General features: G+C 35.4%; 1 protein-coding gene and 1 long non-coding RNA gene across 3 annotated transcripts in view; one reads left to right on the top strand and one right to left on the bottom strand.

The window, feature by feature from the left end:
- TACR3 (tachykinin receptor 3) overlaps nucleotides 1–6726 on the top strand; it is a 63270-nt gene extending 56544 nt beyond the window's left edge. The window contains exons 4-5 of the mRNA XM_014564244.2: nucleotides 4018–4214; nucleotides 5856–6726. Coding sequence (XP_014419730.2) covers nucleotides 4018–4214; nucleotides 5856–6168 — 510 coding nt within the window. The 3' untranslated portion in view covers nucleotides 6169–6726. The remainder of the gene's footprint in view (nucleotides 1–4017; nucleotides 4215–5855) is intronic.
- The window catches only part of LOC116657632, a 347184-nt gene that overhangs the window by 157935 nt on the left and 169192 nt on the right, over nucleotides 1–20057 (bottom strand). The window contains exon 3 of one of the 2 annotated variants that reach the window (XR_004312830.1): nucleotides 9687–9790. The exons of the other annotated variant lie outside the window; for it this stretch is intronic. This is a non-coding gene — a long non-coding RNA (uncharacterized LOC116657632). The remainder of the gene's footprint in view (nucleotides 1–9686; nucleotides 9791–20057) is intronic. 2 annotated transcript variants of the gene reach the window in all.

Genomic DNA, 20057 nt, shown 5'->3' with positions numbered 1-20057 from the left:
CTCAAAAGCACCCATCCTGCATCAATTTAATGTGCTAGATAAGAACGGCTGCAGCAGGCATCCCAGTCTCATCTATGCAGGGAGGCTTTTTCCCTTTGATACATGAAGAAAACGTGCCCAAAGGTTATTCTCACTGATGTATGACACGCATTTCAATCCTGCCTACGTGAGTAAAGTGGATTCTAAACTATTAAAAAGAGACTATGTTGTGCAAGAGCTACCTCCCTTGTCCCACCTCCCTTCTTCCTCCTGCTAGTAATTTCCCGTGCCAAGGACAATGGGTGTCCACAACTGTCCATGTCATGGGAAGTAAATCCCATTGTTTCAGAAGCTGGATATGTCTTTCAGCTTCAAGAAACACCCAACTTCAATCAATTTACAATAAAGTTTGTTAAGACATGGTGAAAGATTTGAATCATCTCTATCTCAGTCTCTTATCTTGCCTAAAAAATAGCAGGAGTTTCAGGAAGTCTACCAATTTTCCTGCTCAGCATTTATAGCCTTTCTGTGTCAGTGCCATGGTCCAGTCATGAGACACAAGGGAACAGAGCAGCTGCACATCTATCATTGCTCAAGATTTGTGCTTCATTCCCTTGCCTTTTTATGAGAAAAAAGCATGATTACAATTTCATGATTCCAGCATTTCACAAAGCAAGGCAATGTTGCCCACCCAAGAGCCTGCTTTTGCATTTACGTCAAACCTGGTGGGCTGAGAATTTGATGTCTGAAATCACTGCACAAGATTTTGTGAGCAGAAACCCAAGGTAATGGTTAAAACCTATTTTATAGCAATAAATAGATAAAATATATTATATCAGTTGTTTCACTGCAAAAGATTCTTTCTTTTAGGTTCTTTTAGATTCTTCCTAAAAATTTTCAAACAAGTTTCTAAATGTTTTGCAATAGGGTCTTTAAGGATATATATGTGAATTATAAGTTATCTGATATCTCCATTTCAGATGCATTTTCATTTAATTCTCCATATGCACTTTAATTTTCCCACGTTCTGGAATTCTTCCACACTGATGGTTGCAAGTCACTTTAAAAGACTCTGATAGCCTTTGTAGCTCTTCAGCTATTGTTGAAAAACAATTTCATATAAAGGGAGTTTGTGATCAGTCTGTATAAAAGCATTCAAATAAGCTTTTATGTACATTTGCTGATACTATATTTAACATAGTAGCCTGAACCATGTTCACATTGTCATAAATGTTTTTTCTTGCCCTTAACATTTGTTCAGAATAAAATGCAATGCTTTCATGCATCCAAGATACTACACTGGTTATATTGTACATTCATTCTCTTTACCTGAATTTGTTCGCCTAGAAAAGGGAAATATCTCATTTTATATATACACAGGCTCATTTTGAAGTTGGAGGACAAATGACCCAGTAATTAATGACAGAGTAAAATTATGAACACTGATTAACCAACTACATGTCTTTTAGTTTCTTTCTTTTTGTATTCACTTTTATTTATTTCTAAAAAACTTGAAAACCGATTGTGAAATCCAGTCTATATGTCTGAAATACCTCAGCAAACAAAACAAGCAGGAAATTCTTGCCCTTTTGTATTTTAGCAAAAGGAGACACAAAGTGAAAAACAGACATAACAAATAAACTGAAAATAAAGAAAAAGCTAGGAGTCTGGGGAGTGCTAGAAGGACGGACTGCAATTTTAAATAGGTTGGTCAGAATAGGATTCTCAGAAAAAGTGACAACTGTGTAACAGCTGGAAGGAGATGAGGCTGTTAGCCAGCAAGAATAACAGCTGGAGGCGTGTCCCAGAGGGAGGAGCCGAGGGGGATGATCTTGCACAGGAGTTTGTCCAACATGTACAAGGAATGGTATGATGCTCACATAGTCAAATGTGAAAATGTCAATCAAATCCATGTCATTCAGTCTAATATTCTGTGAGCCTACAGTTAACATGCATTGAGTCATTCCTGCCTATAATAAACTAGTAAGTTCTCATAAATATTATTTTCAATTTTATTTACATATGCGTATGTTTACCATATTTCCATGCATTTTTAATCTACATTTTTTCCATTATATTGCAATCTTTTCAGGATAAAGAATCGGTCTTCTACTCATGAATTTTCTCTATTCTGTTTTCTAGACCCAACAGACATTCAATAAATGTTATTAGTTGTAAGCAGGAAAAACAGACTTAAGAGTCTGAGTTTTAAAGACTCTAACTTACATTCCATGAATTGTAATGGTCAACTCTTTGGCCTTTGCCTCAGTTTCATAAAGTGCAATTAAAAACCAATTAATAAGTTGTTAGGAGTGTGAAACACAATATTAATGTAAATTATAATAAAATATGGCCCTTAATTGTATTTTACAAATATATGGATGAAAAATAGGAGAGCTAAAATGCAGGATTCTGAATACAGTTCTTCAGAAAAAAAATGCAAGTAACAATGAGAAAATCAAAACACTTTGCATGATGTGGCCAGTGATGACATTCTGTGAGCTATTGACCTGGATTTTCAGCTCTGATAGCCAATTTCCATCAGCTCATACTAGATACTTGGATGTTACCTTGATTAGACCCTTAGGAAAGCTTTGCCTTATACATTGATCCATTTCATGCTTTGTCTATTTCTAAAATCATGTCTCTCATGATTTTTAACCTTCATAACTTTCATTTAAATCCCAATTTGCAATCAAATGATGAGTCCAGGACTTAAGTAACGTATTTTCACAGTTCTCAGAAGCCACATAGGCCATTTATGCCAGGACTTACTCTGATTTGTGTTCAAACGTGACCGTAAGCCTCAAAATCATTTCGTTTAATACATATTATTCTAAACTTTTTCCTATTTCCAAATTACCAAAAGAAGTATGAACAAATTTACTGGACAGACTGGTAATGAGAAATATTAAATGAGATTATTCTAGAATATTATTATTATTTCCTTTTACTTAGAAAGTCAAGCTGCTCAGTATTCAGTATCTTTGTGTCTACCTTTCTTATAGATACAAACAATGGAACAAATTTTATCTCATTAGAGACAAAAAAAATCCTCCTATTCAACTTCCTGTTACAAATTATACATCATCGTTCATTATTCATTCACTTTATATCTAATTATCTACTTTCAGCAATATACTAAGGATTGCACTAGATGCTGGGAATATTAAGACAGTTAAGACATTATCTATGCCTTTAAAAAATTTAAAGACTAGTGGAGAAGAAATAGAGATTGACATTCTACTTTGGCTATGGCCTTCCAGGATTTGTGGTTCAGAAGTGTGAAAATAGAGGAAATGAGCCATGTTAACCAAACTCACAGAAATTGATATATAAATCAGTTGTATAAGCCAATTGCCTATTTATAAACTTGAAGTTAGTGATATTTCCTCAGACTAATGTGAATATTCTTTATCACTATCCAGAGAAACCTTTCCCAATATCAGATTACAAAAGAAACCAAGTTAAAATTCAGAAGTTTGTCTAGAGAGCATGGTATTAAAGACATCTGAACAATCATAAGCTATACTCAGGCTATAATAAATACTTAGGAACCTGCCCAGCCATTATGGCCTCATGTACCGCACTGTGACTCAACAATCACAGAGCTGGGTCAGTTTCTCCAGATATAATGACTAGATATAAAATTCAGTTTCTCTAGATACATTGTCTTCGCTATTTTACTGTGTAGGCTAGCACAGCCCAATCCTAACTCTTGCTTCCTTCTCCCTCAGGTTCTTTGGTGTTTTGTAAACACTTATTTTCTTGAGGCCAATTGAAATATATTTGTTTCCGTTTGAGTTAGTGCCACCTATTCACTAGGTGACACAAACATGCTTTCTTGAAATTTACCTTAGGTAACTGTCCCTGTATTATCTCACCATTTTTTTTTAATATTTTGACTATTCCTCAGGAATGCTATGTATTTAACTGTATTGGCAGAAAAACATGATTTGCAGTAAGCTATTAGAACTAATATATACGTAATAACTTTTACACTTGCCAGAAATGACCTCTTTCTTTCTTTCTTTCCAGGTTGTAAAAATGATGATTATTGTTGTGGTGACATTTGCCGTCTGCTGGCTGCCCTATCATATTTACTTCATCCTCACTGCAATCTATCAGCAACTAAATAGGTGGAAATATATTCAGCAGGTCTACCTGGCTAGCTTTTGGCTGGCAATGAGCTCCACCATGTACAACCCCATCATCTACTGCTGTCTGAATAAGAGGTAAAAACCAGATTACCAAGTGCAAGTTCGTGGTCACTTCTGGCTTTGCTGAAAGCATATAATGTTGTTCCAGCTTCTTGGTGCATTTTTAAAATTCAAAAGGAAGGGAAAATTGAAAAAGTCAGTGAGAGAAGCACAGAGCTAGAGATACTTTTCTAGACTCTCCCTTTTTTAATGAAATATCTCACCTTAACAATTATATCCTCAAAACAATGCTCTTAGAGGTTCTAACTAGATGATTTTTGTCTGTTTTGGGTTTCTTTGCTTGTTTGTTTTTTGTTTTAGGGGGAGAAATTAGGAGGTTTTTTGTTTGTTTGTTTGTTTGCTTTAATGGGCATACTAGGGATTGAACTCAGGACCTCATGCATGCTAAGCATGTAATCTACCACCGAGCTGTACCCTTCCCACAACTAGGCAATTTTTATATAGGCCAAATTCTCCCTCCAAACTCTTCAGAATTTTACTTGCCAAAGAAAAAGAAATAACCTATTATTAAAGGAAGGGAGTTGAAAATGTGCTCAAATCCTCAAAGAAATGAAGACGCTTTGTAGAAATGCACAGGTGGAGAGATGATGGCATATGTGAGTAGACTCTATTAAAGAGGATGTTTTATAAGTAGTCTTCAAAATAGAAGGTGTTATGACAGTAATAGAAGCAAGAGTAAGGGGAAGAATTCCAGTCTTCCTTCCTGCATAACGAGGTCAGTGGGTAAGAGAGGGTGCAGCCTTTAGGGAATGGGTTGTGAGGAAACTGAGGTGGTCAGGGGGAAAGCTACTTTTAAAATGAAGTTGAAAAAAAAGCAGAAATATTTACAGTTAAATTTAAGACTGCAGGAAAAAAAAAAAAACACAAAACTGTGGTTTCCAGACTTAAAAAAACACCTTGTTTATAAGGTCACCACATGGAGGGGTAGGGTTAAATTTCATAGGGTAAATTTGTTTAATAGATCAGTGTGGTTTAGTACAAGTAGAAATGGAACTTCAAGTAAGTAACTACATGACCTAAATCCAAAGCTCTCTTTCCAGTTGGGCTTCTACCATACTATGTCTTAGGTTTGTTAAAAACTACTTAGTTCTTGCTATTTTTCATTAATTGCATAAGCCATATATCAATTCAAGCCACTCCATAAGTAGTACATCTATTTCTAATTAACTTTATTTAATGGTTTACAAAGCCAAGGATTTTGCACTTTCATATATGATTAGATAAAAACCATCTAGATTAGCAATTAATTTTAATATTAAGTGAGACTTTAATTTATAAATGTGTAATTATTTCTGTAAGAAGCTACTTTCATTTTTAAGTGCCTTAACCAGCAAGCCTAATTAAATTACACGTATGCAAATATATAACATTACTGAAGAAATATACACTATTTCTTTGGCATATTGATTACTGATGCTGTGAGCTTACTCTTTGATGACTTGCTTCTCACTGACGCAAAGTTAAGTTTCAATTCAAAGGAGAACTTAGAAGACTAGTACCAATACTGTGGCATAAATTCTAAGAGTTTTGACTAGAAAATTAAATTTAAAAAACTGAGTTCACTTAAGGGCATTAAGGAGAGTTTTTTTGTGGCAGCTGACGGAAATTTCCACTTGAAAACACGACTTTTTCTCCTCGTGGCCTGCTTCTCCTTAGATTTCGAGCTGGCTTCAAGAGAGCATTTCGCTGGTGTCCTTTCATCAAAGTTTCTAGCTATGATGAGCTGGAGCTCAAGACCACCAGGTTTCACCCGACTCGGCAAAGCAGCCTGTACACTGTGACCAGGATGGAGTCCATGACGGTGGTGTGTGACCCCAGTGAGGTGGACAACGCCAAATCCAGTCGGAAGAAGAGAGTGACTCCAAGAGACCCAAGCTCCCATGGCTGCTCCCGCAGGAATTCCAAATCTGCCTCCACCACTTCAAGTTTCATAAGCTCACCCCACACCTCTGTGGATGAATATTCCTAAATCCATTCCTGAGCTGAAACAGTAGTATGACACCACCACGGTGCCACCACAGGCCCGCATGCCCCTGACTGCTTACTACTCTGTCCTGAATACTCTCTGGAAACAGAAGGGCAATTTCTTGGTAGCTGTTTCAGATGAGAAAGGTAGCATATAAATGTAACAAAGACAGTATTAAGATATTTGCCCCCTCAAAAATAAAGGGGGCTTTAAATTTACTCTTTGAAAACTCTAAATTATTATATGTAACAGAAAAATGTATCTGAAAATTCTTGTAAAGTGTTCCATTTTTCTCACTTAAAAATTGCAGTATACATTTGTGACGCTAAAGTGACACACAATTTTTCCAAAAGATTAAACAAGTTTTAAAAGCTTTAAAATATAATAAAAGTGAATAAAAATGAAGCCTATATAAAATTAAACTTTTTCATCTTCAGCTGTAAAACAGGAAAAAGTTATATGATTAATTTTATCACTAGAATGATGGAAAATTAACCTCCAAAAGTAAGATTTAATAAAAATCTTTCCACAGAAGAACTCATTCTGTGGAATAAAAAATTTTAAAGATCTAAAGATTTTCTCCATGAAATATAACTGAAAAAGAAACCTAAGCAAATTATTAGGCAGCTGTACATGTCATTCTTTTTATTATTTTTTTCTGGGAAAGTGGCTTCAAAAGACAAGAAGTAATCATGTGCTTTTTGACCATTACATATTTTAGGGTGTCAAGCTAAGAAATAGTCAAAGCAAATCCCTATGATCCTCTTTACTTTATTTTTCACAAATACTTTTAATTTTTAAAAAATAGGTAGATTATAAAACACTAAAGATGCTTCCTAAGGAAGAAGGGAAGAATCCCATTTATCTCTGAAACTAGCTACCAATTTTTAGGCAAGAATTAAAGACAGTAATTCAGTTATGATGGCAGACAAGAGCATCTACTAGTTCTAAAGAAAAAAGTTTTTTTCCTCCATAACTCAAGGAAAAAGTTTAAGGTGAATATCAACTTAACGACAGTACAGTGCCCTTAGTCTGTCCTCTTTCCCCACTGAAAAAAAGTGTAAGGACCAGGGAAAAGTATCAGAAAATATGTTCATATGCAAATCCTTAAAAAGTCTATGTACTACTTATATATACTAGTATGACATACAGGTAAATCAAGAAAGATGTAGAAAGTTGAATCGACTGTTAGAATAGGAAGCAGGGCAATATTTGGATACATGACAACTAATGCCAGGCAAACCAGAGTACAACACACACCTTTCCACAGAGAGAGCTTTCCTCTTGTCTGCTTAGATAATTTAGAAGTTCCCCTAGAAAGAAATGAGCTAATGGTCCTAAAGAAGCATCTGTTTTATTACAAGAAAAAAATATACTAACACATTTCTGAGAGCCATGACAAAACAAGGTACACCATTAAGCGTTGAATTTATCTTCCAGATTTCAGTGCTTGTAAATCATCTTTTCTTCTTGAATTAGAGATACCATCAGTCCTGCTCTTCTTGTGCAGGAAGCCTTCTGAGAATGTAGATGTGCAGCACAAACTTCTCCTTTAAAATATTCAGTTAGATTTTTAAAGCTATCCAGGTAAAATAATGATCTCTAACACTACTGGAATGTTATGCCTCCACCAATATAGAACTCACTAGTTTTTTAAGAACAAGATAAAAGCAATTATTTCAAGAGAATATCGTGGCCTATTGATGCCACAATGTTAAGTTTTCCAATCCTCCCCACTATCTTGGACCCAAAGCCAGAAATATCTAAAACATTAAAAGTCTAAACAACCCCTATCATATATGTGTAAGTTGAATTTCTTCTGATTATACCAATAAATAGACACACATAAACACAGACACATACAAGTGCGTAGACACATAGAGTTTACTGTATGTAAGCATTTCAAAGACTTAAATTTAAAGCCGAATGCTGAAATAGTAAGTGGTCATTACTGAGTTGCTACAAACAGCTCAGTAAAGTCACTGCGCCTTGCATGCGTGCTTTAGACAAGCAAATGTGTTCTCACTTGGTACCGAATCATGCATATAATGATTTTAAGTGTTCATTCCAAAAAACGGAAATGCTTATCATACAATGTGAAAGTCAAGAAAAAGCCTAATATTTTAAAGCAAACATGTCTTTTTCTTAGCTTATCAATAACTGTGAGTCTAGCACCAATGAATGTTTTAGGTACATGGGGCTGTATTCAGCTGTAGAATAGGAGTGTGAGTTTGGCCCTCAAATTCAGTGCAGTCAGCCATCACCAAAATACACTAATACATTTGAAAAACATAACTCCTGGCCTCCACACATGCTAGGGAAATTCAGTATGATTTACTAGAACTTCAAAGGAAAAATATCGCTCCAATCATCTGCTTTGTTTGTTTGTTTTTGTTTTTGTTTTTGATGTTGCTGTGCTCGCTAAGTATCATTCTTCCCGCATGACAGAAATACCCGAGGTCCAATCTCTTTTAATACTTTTTTAGGGAAAATTGAAATTATTTCCTCAGTACTCATGACTCATAAACCAAGATCTTATAAAGCAGACTATTTTAAGTTCAAAAATTTGAAAAGAAATAATAATAGAATAAATGAGTACAAAATGAAAGAATGAAAGAGTTAAGATTTTAGTCCTTTCATCTGAATTTTGACAGTATGAATTGTAGAATAACACACATGGAAATAAGCTTTCGTAGGAGTCATTTTAAATAAAACTATGCCAGTGTTTTCATATTTTCAGAGTTCAGAAAGATTTGCCTCAAAAATTCGCTCTATCCACTGATGTTCAAGTTCACTGTGAATCTTTTCAGTGTTTGCAGGCAAACACTCATTAGAAATGCCAGGCAGATGGTCAAAACATCCTAAGATACTTTGGACTTGGATCAGCAGCAGAAAAATACAAACTATTCTGAGAGAACTCTGAATGACTCAAAAAAATCTTTCTTAAAAGGCAAAAATAAAAAAAATCACAAACATTGAATTTTCAATATTTTGCATCTAAACAAAGTGTTTTTGAAATTACTTGCACGGGAAAAAATTAAAGCAAATGTGATTACTATGGAGTCCAATCTAATATCTTTTCTTTTTTTAGCAAGTTCAGTATGCTGCTGCATTATTTCATCTCCCAACTTCATGATGATGACATTTCTGACCCATCAGACAAATTCATACTCTTTTCCAGATCCTGCCAATCTCTTAAAAACAGAGATCTGATCAACTTCAAAGTGAACTCCACTCTTACAAAGCACCCAGGAGAATGCCAAGCAGCTCAGTATCAAACCTCAGAAGCACAAAATAAATGTTGAAAAATCAATGTTGGCCAGCTCAGAATTTGAATTTGATTTTTGTTAATGCAGAATTTCATCAGAAAACTTCTGATTAGTATCTGGTAAATTACCCCATCAAATACAAAGGCAGGAGAATTACAACAATTTCTTAACACTTTTACCAGTAACAATTTGAGTTCCCACTTATTGTTGATAGTATGCCAAAAGTTAAGAAAATTCAAGAATGACACTCACCAGGTTGTAATAATTTCCCTTAGCGCCAAGCAGAAATGGAGAATAACATCTAATAGTTGTGAACAAAGTCAGTAATTGTGTTGTAAAATAGCTTGGCAAAAATCCTGTGTACATAAAAAATAAATGTATATAAAGTTTGTAGCTAGTGGATAAAGTATTTTTAAGTTGTGGTAATTATAGAGTAAGTTTAATACATTCATTATCCTTTATATATGTGGTAATACATAACAGATTTGATTTCTCTTCTTTTTCCTGTAAGAACATTAAAAATAATATTAAAAATAAAAGCAGCCCTAATATTTTCCTACTGGTTAACATATCATATGTTTTGGAAGGTCGTGTCTTATCTAAACACACTCACCTAACCATCCTTCAAAACTATATTGTGCTTCCTCCCTTATTTTTCCTTATAAAAATGTCTAGTTTTCCTAAAATACCTTGATTCAGAAAAAGCATCTATGGGGAGCAAAGGTATCAAAATGAAGAGAAATATTCTGAGTAGAAAGCAGGAACAGATGAACTGGGACGTAGACTCAGAAGTACACGTAGTTGAGTATGGAGCATAGCATTTCAGAGCCATGGCATCAGAGCTTTAACGATCGACAGACAAGTTTAAATCTAAGCCCCACCATCTGGTAGCTGCAGGACCTGGGGCAAGTGATTCTCTGCTCTGAGCCTCATTTAACTCATCAGCAAAAAAGAGAAAATTTCTTCAAAGTGCTAATGTGAGGATTGAATGAGCTGGTGCATGAATAAGGCAGAGTCAAACATTAAATAAATATTCAAAAACATCACCTTATTATTGTGTGACTGGAGGGATTAAAGAAACCCTTGTTGCCTGTATTATCCTGTTCCCATCCAAAGCTCTCTGATGGGCATAACTAGCCTTATAGCCTCCTATCCCATAGCCCTGGGCTGTTTTCAGAGTCTGCACAAGCTCTCATGGATTTTATGCGTGTTCTGGAAATGTGCCATTTGTCCCTGGGCCCTGGGTAGGGAAAATTGTAAAGGGGAAGGCTTAGAAATGGCCAATTAATAGAAGGAGTGGCTTCAGACATGTTCAACTAAACTCATTTCTTAGGAAAGATGCAGCCATTTTAGGTTGAAGAATAAAAATGTTCAACTTCAGAAGATAATAGATGAGGGAGAAAAAGCAGAAATGTTTCTTTTCAGGTTTCCTTGGCAGCATCACTGACTGCTCTCTCACCGCCTCCTCCCCTGTGCTCTGAGGAAGAATACCCAGGACAATTCCATGTTAGGAGGCAGCAATGACCCACACCGCCTCTCCATTTCCTCCAGCTGCAAGGACATCTTCTCTGATTCAGCCCCTTAACCCCACTTAGATACAAGCATACCCTACCCTGTCCCACCAACTCATCATGAAGGGGGAAAGAGAGAAGGAAGTGAGATATCGTCAACAGCCCACTACACATTCAAAGCATCCGGAAATCCTCTAAGTTCTTAAAAGATATCCAGTGTTCCACTGATTCACACTATAGCAATGGCTACAAACCTGGTCCAAGCTACCTTCATCTGCCTAGATTATAGCAATAGCCTCCATCTCACACCCTCCTTAAAGCTGATTCTCAATAAAGCAACTAGAATGATTCTTTTAAAACTGCATCGCATCATCTCACTCTTTTGCTTAAAACCTCATGGCTTCCCATATCACTCAGAATAAAAGCCAAAATTCTTACAATGCCCTAGAAGCACCTTCATGATGTGGCCCTTATTACTTTCTTCTGTTTTTCTGTCCCACACGCACTAGGATCCAATGTATTAACTTCTTTCCTAGCATGTGCCAAGTGTGCCACAACCTCAGGACTTTGGAACTGGCTATTCCTTTTGTCTAGAATGTTGTCCACCAAGATAACTGCATGAGAAACCCCATCATTTTCTGCAAATCTTTGCCCAGTGCTGATTACCTCATTTAAAACAGCAAATCCTCAACCCCACCCCAAACTATTCTTTGCAATTCTCCATCCTGCTCTTTATTTCGTCATAGCATTTATTATTTTCCACAATATCATATAATTTACTCAAACATTATATTTATTATCTACTCCCCTGAATTGATAAACAAGCTCTATTAGGAAATAAATGAATGAATAAATAAGTTTTATTAAATAAATGAATGAATAAATAAAGAAAGAATAAGTAAGTTTTGGTGTAAGGTATAGTGGAGTATATCAGATAACATTTTCCACTGTCTCTCACCACCAAGCCCCCTTGTATACTGTTTGCTGTGACATCAGAGCAAGGACTTTGTAAAATACACTCCCCAGACTTCCTTGTAGCCTGACCTTCTGTTAGGTTCTGTAATGGGAGCCATGAGAAGGAAATCAGAATGTAGGAGAGAAATTCTGGCCAGTGATATTCCAGCAGCAGCAAACAGTTGACACCTACCTCTACTTTTTTCTAACACTCCCAGCATGAGCTTTCCATGTACCCTTCAAGACAGCAGTAGCAACTGTGCTGTGCCCCTTAAACAACCAGATACCAACCACATCACATTCCCTCACCTGAAGACTTACGACATCTTCACAGAGTCCCAAACACCAGCCCACTGAGGTCCCTCTTCTGAGTTCTGAGTCTAGTAATATTTCCTCTTTCTTTTTTACATACCAGAATTCCTTAGCAAGTATGAATTTCTGCATTACATAAACATCTGCTTTTTTGCACTTTTAGACTTCTAACATGTGTGGAATCAAAATCTCTGCTTGAAATATTTCATGTGATTTACCTTTCCCTTACTGGACCTCTTAACTGATACAGTACTTGATACCAGGAGTGGTCACAGAGGATTCTGGTTTAGTTTAACTATGTATTTGATCTTGAATACCATCTGAACCCCCAATCAATGGAAAATTGGGCATTAATAATCAATGGCATGCAGTGCCATCATGATCAGTTAAATTATTGCCTATGTTTACTTAGGATGAAAGACCTACTGAAAGCAAGACTTTGAAAAACTGAATAGCAATTACACTTATTCATTGTGGAATTTTAATTACAATGACTGAGCAGGGGAGGTAGTAGTATTTCTAATAATATCTACACTAGAAAACTTACAGAATGAAAAGGATGAGCTTAGGGCTTTAAACTTTTACCACAAGTAATTATTGGAAGACCACCAGAATTATAAGAGGGCCCTAAAATAACCTCTTCTTTCAGGCAACCACAGAGCAGATATGACTAAAAATTACTTCTAAAATTTAACTGTGTGAGTTGCAGAATTACAACATAGGCTGCATTCATAGTTCATTGACTAAAGAGGAAGACAGTTTCCCCTGAGGAAGAACTTTGTAACACTAGCACAAGTATACAGTGTAAGTATTCCTCCAAGCCTTTCCCCAAAGGACCTGTGGCCTTTCACTAAAAAGAATGTGCACTATCAAAAGAGAAAATTCCAAATATTCTGAGAATTACAATACTGAATGAGTAATGATGATTATAATAGGAAGAATATAGATAAAATCAATAAAGAGATAAAAATTATGAACCAAATAGACATTCAAAAGTTAAAAAGTAAAATAAATGAAATTAAAAACTAAATTGAAGCTTGTAGACAAAGAATTAGTGAACTTAATGAGAGAGCAATAGAGATTGAGCAAGCTAAAGAACATAAAATGAAGGAAAACAAAGGCTTAGAAAGAAGTGAGTTAACATGAAGCACACCTACATACACATAATGGGAATACTGGAAGGAAAGAAGAGAAATAAATAGGTTCAAAAAATTTTCATGAAGAAATATGTTTTAAAACTTCCCAGACTTACTGAAAAACAAATTAATTAGAGAACAAGTAATATAAACAAAGAAAATCTATATCCAGACACCTCAAAGTGAAAATACTGAAAGGCAAAGATAAAGAGAAAAAAATTGAAAACAACAAGCAATGACTCAATATGGAAAAATGTCATATATAATAAACAAAATAGACTTTATGTCAAAAATTGTTACACGAGAAAAAGAAGGTTTTTATATATTGACAAAAGGCTCAACTCTTCAAGAAGATTTAACAATTATAAACATATAAGCACCCAACAACAGGTCCCAAAGATATATGAACTAAAAATTGACAGAAATGAAGGGAGAAATGAAGCTCTACAGTAATAGCTGGAGACTTCAATACCCCACTTTCAATAATAGAATATTTAGACAGATAATAAAGAAATATAGAACTTGAAAAATACTATAAACCAACTAGACCTAACATACATGTACAGAAACTTCACACAACAGCAGCAGAACATATATTCTTCTCAAGTTTACATAAAATATTCTCCAGGAAAGGTCATACCACAAAATAAGTCTCAAAATTTTAAAGGACTGAAATCACACAAAATATCTTCTCCAATCATAATGGAATGAAACTAGAAATCAATAGCAAAAGGAAAGCTGTACAATTCACAAATACGTGAAAATTAAACAATACATTTTTAAATAATCAAAAGATTAAGAAGAAATTACAAGAAAATTAGAAAATTCTTCAGATGAATGAAAACAAAAACAAATTTCCAAACTTATGGGCTATAGTGAAGTAGTGTTCAAAGGGAAATTTATAGCTGTAAACACCAACATTAAAAAAGAAGAAATATTTCGAATGAATTACACAACTTTACACATTGAGGAACTAGAAAAATAAGAGTAAACTAAATCCAAAACTACTAAGAGGAAAAAAATGATAAAGATTAGTGTGGAGATAAATGAAATGAAGAATAGAGAAACAACAAAGAGAATCAACAAAACCAAAAATTCATTCTTTGAAATAATCAATAAATTTGACAAACTTTTATCCAGACTGTTAAGGGAAAAAAAGAGAGAAGATGCAAATAAGATTAGAATGCAAGTGAGAACACTGCTACTAACCTTACAGAAATAAAGTGGATTATAACAGAATACTATCAACAATTGCACACCAACAAATTTGATACTCTAGTCAAAATGAAAAATTCCTAGAAATACACAAATTACATAAACATTTAAAAATAAATAGGAAATCTCAAAATACCTGTAACAAGAAAAATGGTTAATTGTGTCCTTGAGTTTGATACAGTTTAAAAAATTCAAGTTCTCAGTGATGCAGGAGCATGTCTGAAACCACATCTACAAATGGCCAGCCAGCTCCATTTCTAAGCTTGAATCATTTGAATGCTTTACTCCATTTTTATTTTTATTTTTTTAAATGCATTATTTTCTTTAATGGTTAAAGCAGATGTACAATGCATGTTTAACTAGAACATGGAGGGGTTCATTGGAACCTCCAATCTTTAGACAGTGGGTCAGAATCACAGGTGACATTCTGGGCTTGTGAGTGGCACCTGAAGTGTATGTGGGGGTGGTTGGGTGGGCAAAGGGGGATCAGTCTTGTACGACTGAGCCCTTTACCTGTGGAATCTGATGCTATCTTTGGGTAGACAGCATCAGAATTGAATTAAGTTGAATTTTCAGACACCCTGCTGGTGTCTGAGAATTGTTTGGTATTGTGTGGAAAATATTGCCCCAACTCGACCCCACATACACACGTTGGAAATGGGTCCAGGAACCCAAAAGACTCTGAAATTAAACATAAGACTTTCCTTCAGAAAATCTTGGTCCATAGGTAGAATATACCTTAGGGTCAGAATCATGTTGAAATATAATTCCAATCATATGACAAAGAATAATCCACTGATTCAGTGTATTTAGTTGCAAGAAATTCAGATAACCTTAGTCAAAACAAATTTTATTATATTAAGTAACTCAAAAACTCTCTTCTGAGAGCTGGAAGAATAAGCCTGGGGCCATGTAGTCACTGGCAATATAGAAAACAGCATCCCAGAACCATTAAAGCAGCCACATAGCCACCAGAACTGCGGGGCACAATCACTGTTACTTGCAAAACTTTCAGCACCAAAACCAGGCACCTTGTGCTGCCACTAGTACTACTGCTGCTTCAGCCTCTGGAAACTGGATGTTGGTGCCACCGTGGCACCGCCCTCACTGGAATGGGTTCTCTTGCATCTATGCTGCTTTGCTTCAATAGCTTTCAATCCAAAGCCTAGGGTGGCTGCATCAGATTGGTGTAGCCTAAGCTATGTGCTTGCCCTTAGCTCCAAGGCCACCAGAAAATGAGTACTGGATTTTGTGCTACTAAAATAGAGGCAGGTTCTGCTTCTTAAGGTGGATACTCCCCAAACATAGATAGGTGTTCAATAAGAATAGCACATATCTGTTATAACTGCCTTGAGTGAAAAAAAAAATCTAAATGTTATGTAGATGATTACTAGAAGCACAAAGTACAATTTTCCTTTTATTTCTCTGTGTTAACCATATTTTCCTGAACAACCATGTACCGCATAAGTAATAAAATGTTTTTAAATATTATTCTGAGGAAAAGAGTGAAACTTCTATTTTAAATGAATTCACAGGAAATGTCTCCATTTTCTCAAGGTTAGTGTTACCATGCCTTGCAATCGCTTTTGAAAAACAATCGCTACAGGTTTTTAAAGGTTACAATATTTGGCTGTTGATAGATAGATGATATCACAATTAGGGGAAATTAACATAGTTACTTTCTAGATATAATGCCACATTCATAAAGGCAGTGCATAAATTACAAAGGAACTCCTGTGACTCTGACATGCCAAACAAGCAGTGATGAATGGCCCAGTCTCCCACTCAAGAATTTGAACCACTGCCTGGTCTGAGACTTCAGAGGACAAGTTGAAGATCTCTTTTAATTAACTTGATATTTTATTACCAATGAAATGTTCTTTTCAGTTTATAGCAAGATGCCCACAGTTCATTTTAAAATGTATTGGAAAGGATGTTGAAGAGAATTCTACTGTATAAATCAAAAGGCATCAGAATATTGTTCTACGTTCTAAATCAGAAATGCCATCTGTACCAGGGGTCTCAAATGTGGAGTTCCCTTTTCCTCCAACCTCCAAATATGCTAAGAGTGGATTTCTGTAGACAGTCCTAGTTAGCCTGAGAGGATAAATGCATTTTAAATGAATTCAACCCTTGAGTATATGTTTAGGCACCAGACTAAGGAAAGCACTAAAACATGTAAAGCCTCAGCTTTGTGTTCCTAAAAGGCAGACCCCAAAAGCACATGACCCTGTATTTAGCAGAGCACCATTAAGTCTTGGATGCACAAGTGTAGTGGGTAGAAACAATCTGCAAGATGCACGGATGAATGAATTGATCTCAAAATATGCACTGATGATAGCAACAAATTCTGAGCACCTAAGAAGCCACTGAGAACCTGAATTAGGCAAGTTGAAACCAAGTGCAACAGACTTCATGGGGGTCCAGTGGGTCCTAGGATCAGAGAAACAGTATGAGGGTTTTAAGCAAGAGAAAACGACTCAAAAAGGTTGAGTATCAGGGAAAGAATCCAGGCATCTCAAAGACAGTTTTTCATACTTAAAAATACTTTATGTATTCAAAGAATTGACACTAAAATGCAAATCTTGAAAAATATAGGTAATTATTGAAGAATGGAGGGATCTATCTGTAATTAAACTTTTTCTGCATACACAATAAAGACATGAGAAGAGGGGCATAAATTCCCCCAGCCAACGCTCCTTATCCTTTCATTTCAAGGTTTTGCAAAAACAGTCAGAATAACACTGTTTCTCTGCTTAGGAACAGTCATCCAGGCTAACGTGACCCAAAAACTTGTGAAATTTATCTCCCTACTCACCATAGCAGACTTGCTGCTACACAGGAATTCCATCTCATCCTACTTCATCCTGTCATGTTGCATCTCATCCAGCCATCTATCCCATATCACCTCTGCGCAAGTCACTGCTCTGCTTTTATTCCTACCTTTATTATCCCAAGGTGGGGTCTGCACTACTAATAGTGGGAATGGCAAAGAGTAGTGGTCTGCAAACTCAAAAGCTCTAGAAAGAACATGAGGGACAAATGACTTAGTCCTCCAAAATTTAAGGAACAAAGTGATAGTATGGAAACATAAGTCTGTTATGAATTTGCTAAAGTTGGAAGCTTAACTACCTCAATTAGAAAATGAATAATAGTTTTAAAAATCAGGTTTACTATTCATTTAAAGAAAAAAACTGAAAATAGTCCTCATAAAATATATAGTCAATTCAAAGTCACCAAAAAACAAAAGTTAAATAATGTATTTCTTTTACAAATTTGACTTTTAAATACTAAACACATATTGGTATTTGCTTAAGTAATGATCAATTAAATGTATAATACCAAAAGTATAATATCTTAAACAGTTTATTTTTCACACAAAGTATGAAGACAGAATTCCTGCTTTAGAAGATGTGGTTCTCCTCCAAGCTCTGAGTCAATAAACAGCTCTTTACTTCTGTGGCATTGGTACCTTCAAAACTCAGCTTCCAAGTGAGTGTGTTATCTTGAATCAAGGAAGATATGAAGGAAACAAGTTTGGGTATGTCTGATTCCTAATTATATTCCACAGACAAGAGCTAGACCTAAATGCAAAGGAGCCAGAGAAATAGACCTTGGTTAAGTAGCTACCACTCAGCAATAACTGCACTATGGGAGGACAGCATAACCCTTTAGTGGAAGTCTAGCCCCTACCACAGATGACCCATCTCACCACCAAATATCTATGTGCACCATTTGTGTTGAACACAGAATATACCCCTCCCCACACACACCACTGTACACATCACAAAATGGCATGCAGTTACTGCATCCAGCTCAAAGAACAGGACATCCAGGTAGTGCGCAGCCCTCTCCATCTGACCTGGATGGGGTTACTCTTGGGTTACTCTTGGTACTGTAATCTACAATCTAAAATGACAAGCCATCTGTCCTATCCTCCATCTAATGTATAATGATGGAGAAGGGACAGAATAATCATAATTACAAACAAATTCAGAAAAAGGAAGAATGGGACACACAGAGCAGGCACTGGTTTTTAGTAATGATAAAATCCTAGAGGAAAAGTATTGTGTGTACCTGGCAGTGGAGTATGTCAGTATCTGACTTTAATGAACATCATATCTGAAAACACATGCATCACAAACATATGTATAGAATCAAATGGACTATAGATGTTAAAATACAAAATCAGAAAAAAATACTCCTTATGAGTATAAGCATACAAAATAATTAATAATTACATTTATTTTTCACCAATTATGCAGAAGTTTTCCTTTAATATTCTGGTCTGCAATTCAATCATTTATGCTTACATACTGAAAGGTACTGTACTTTCTTAGGTTATTAACAAATATTTTAATATTTCCTGTAAACATTGAAGAATAAAACTTCTATTATAGAAGATTAAAATATTTCAGAAAATTTTATTTTTAGATTTTGTAAGTATGCATATAAGAAAGATTGTACAGAAAGTAGCCTTCTTTGTCTTTGGGTTATGGGAAACCTTCTTTCAGTCTTGGGGCTCCAAATTCATAGTGAACCAAAATCAAGCAACCGCTTTGAAAGTTCTTTTGACCCCGAGTATGAAAACTAAAGTACACATGCTAGCTGTTCTCTCCAGGCTGCAAAATCTATCACCCCATCTCAAGTTTAAAGAGATGGCTGCTTCTTCTCCATGGCTTAACTTCTCTTAGATTTCACCTCCTGACTTTTCTCAGGAATCAAAGGAACTTCTGCAAATCTGAATCAGCCATTTCCCTTTTATGCCCATCAGAGTCCACGGAGATCGTGGTCAAGTATAAAATGTGGTCCATGTATCTCATATGATAACAGAAGAGCAGAATATTAAGGATAGCCCTGTATGGATAAAAGTGAAAGCAACTAAAAAATACCTAATCATCATATACTTGCTTTGCTAATACTCTTCAGTGATCACATGAAATTTCATTGTTCAAAATGGGGTTGAGACAACTGTAATGTTTTGATTTATTATTATGATCATCCTCAGAAAATGTGAGTGTGCATATGACTGTTAGGGCATAGAACATTCACAATAGTCCATAATTTTATTCCAAGGACATAAGATTTCCCTTCCATGTAGACTTAGAGATTGCTTAACTTATTCCTCTTATTTTGTCTGTTTTCAACAGAAAACATTTGCGTGAAGGCAAGAGGAAACTATGTCCAATTTAGTAAGAAATTTTTTAAAGTTAATGCTTTCAGCAAATAAAATTCATCATCATCTTCAATCAGCCTCATGCTCTTTATTACCTATAGATAGCACTTAGTCTATATTTTTAAGTCACATATAGTACATTAATTTTTACACAAACTTATGGGGTATTATCCCTAAATGTATTTATTAATAAGTTAATTAAATTAATTTAATAAAGAAATTAGGACACAGATATTTCAAGCATCTTGCCCAAATTACACAGCTTGCTACTGGCGAAAGTAAGGTTTGAACTCAGGAGGTCTGACTCCAGAAGTTACCT

The sequence above is a fragment of the Camelus ferus genome, chromosome 2 (assembly GCF_009834535.1).
Source record: "Camelus ferus isolate YT-003-E chromosome 2, BCGSAC_Cfer_1.0, whole genome shotgun sequence".
In the NCBI taxonomy this organism is placed as follows: domain Eukaryota; kingdom Metazoa; phylum Chordata; class Mammalia; order Artiodactyla; family Camelidae; genus Camelus; species Camelus ferus.
Note: the sequence above shows the minus strand (reverse complement) of the source record. Positions and strands in the feature narration are given on the sequence as shown.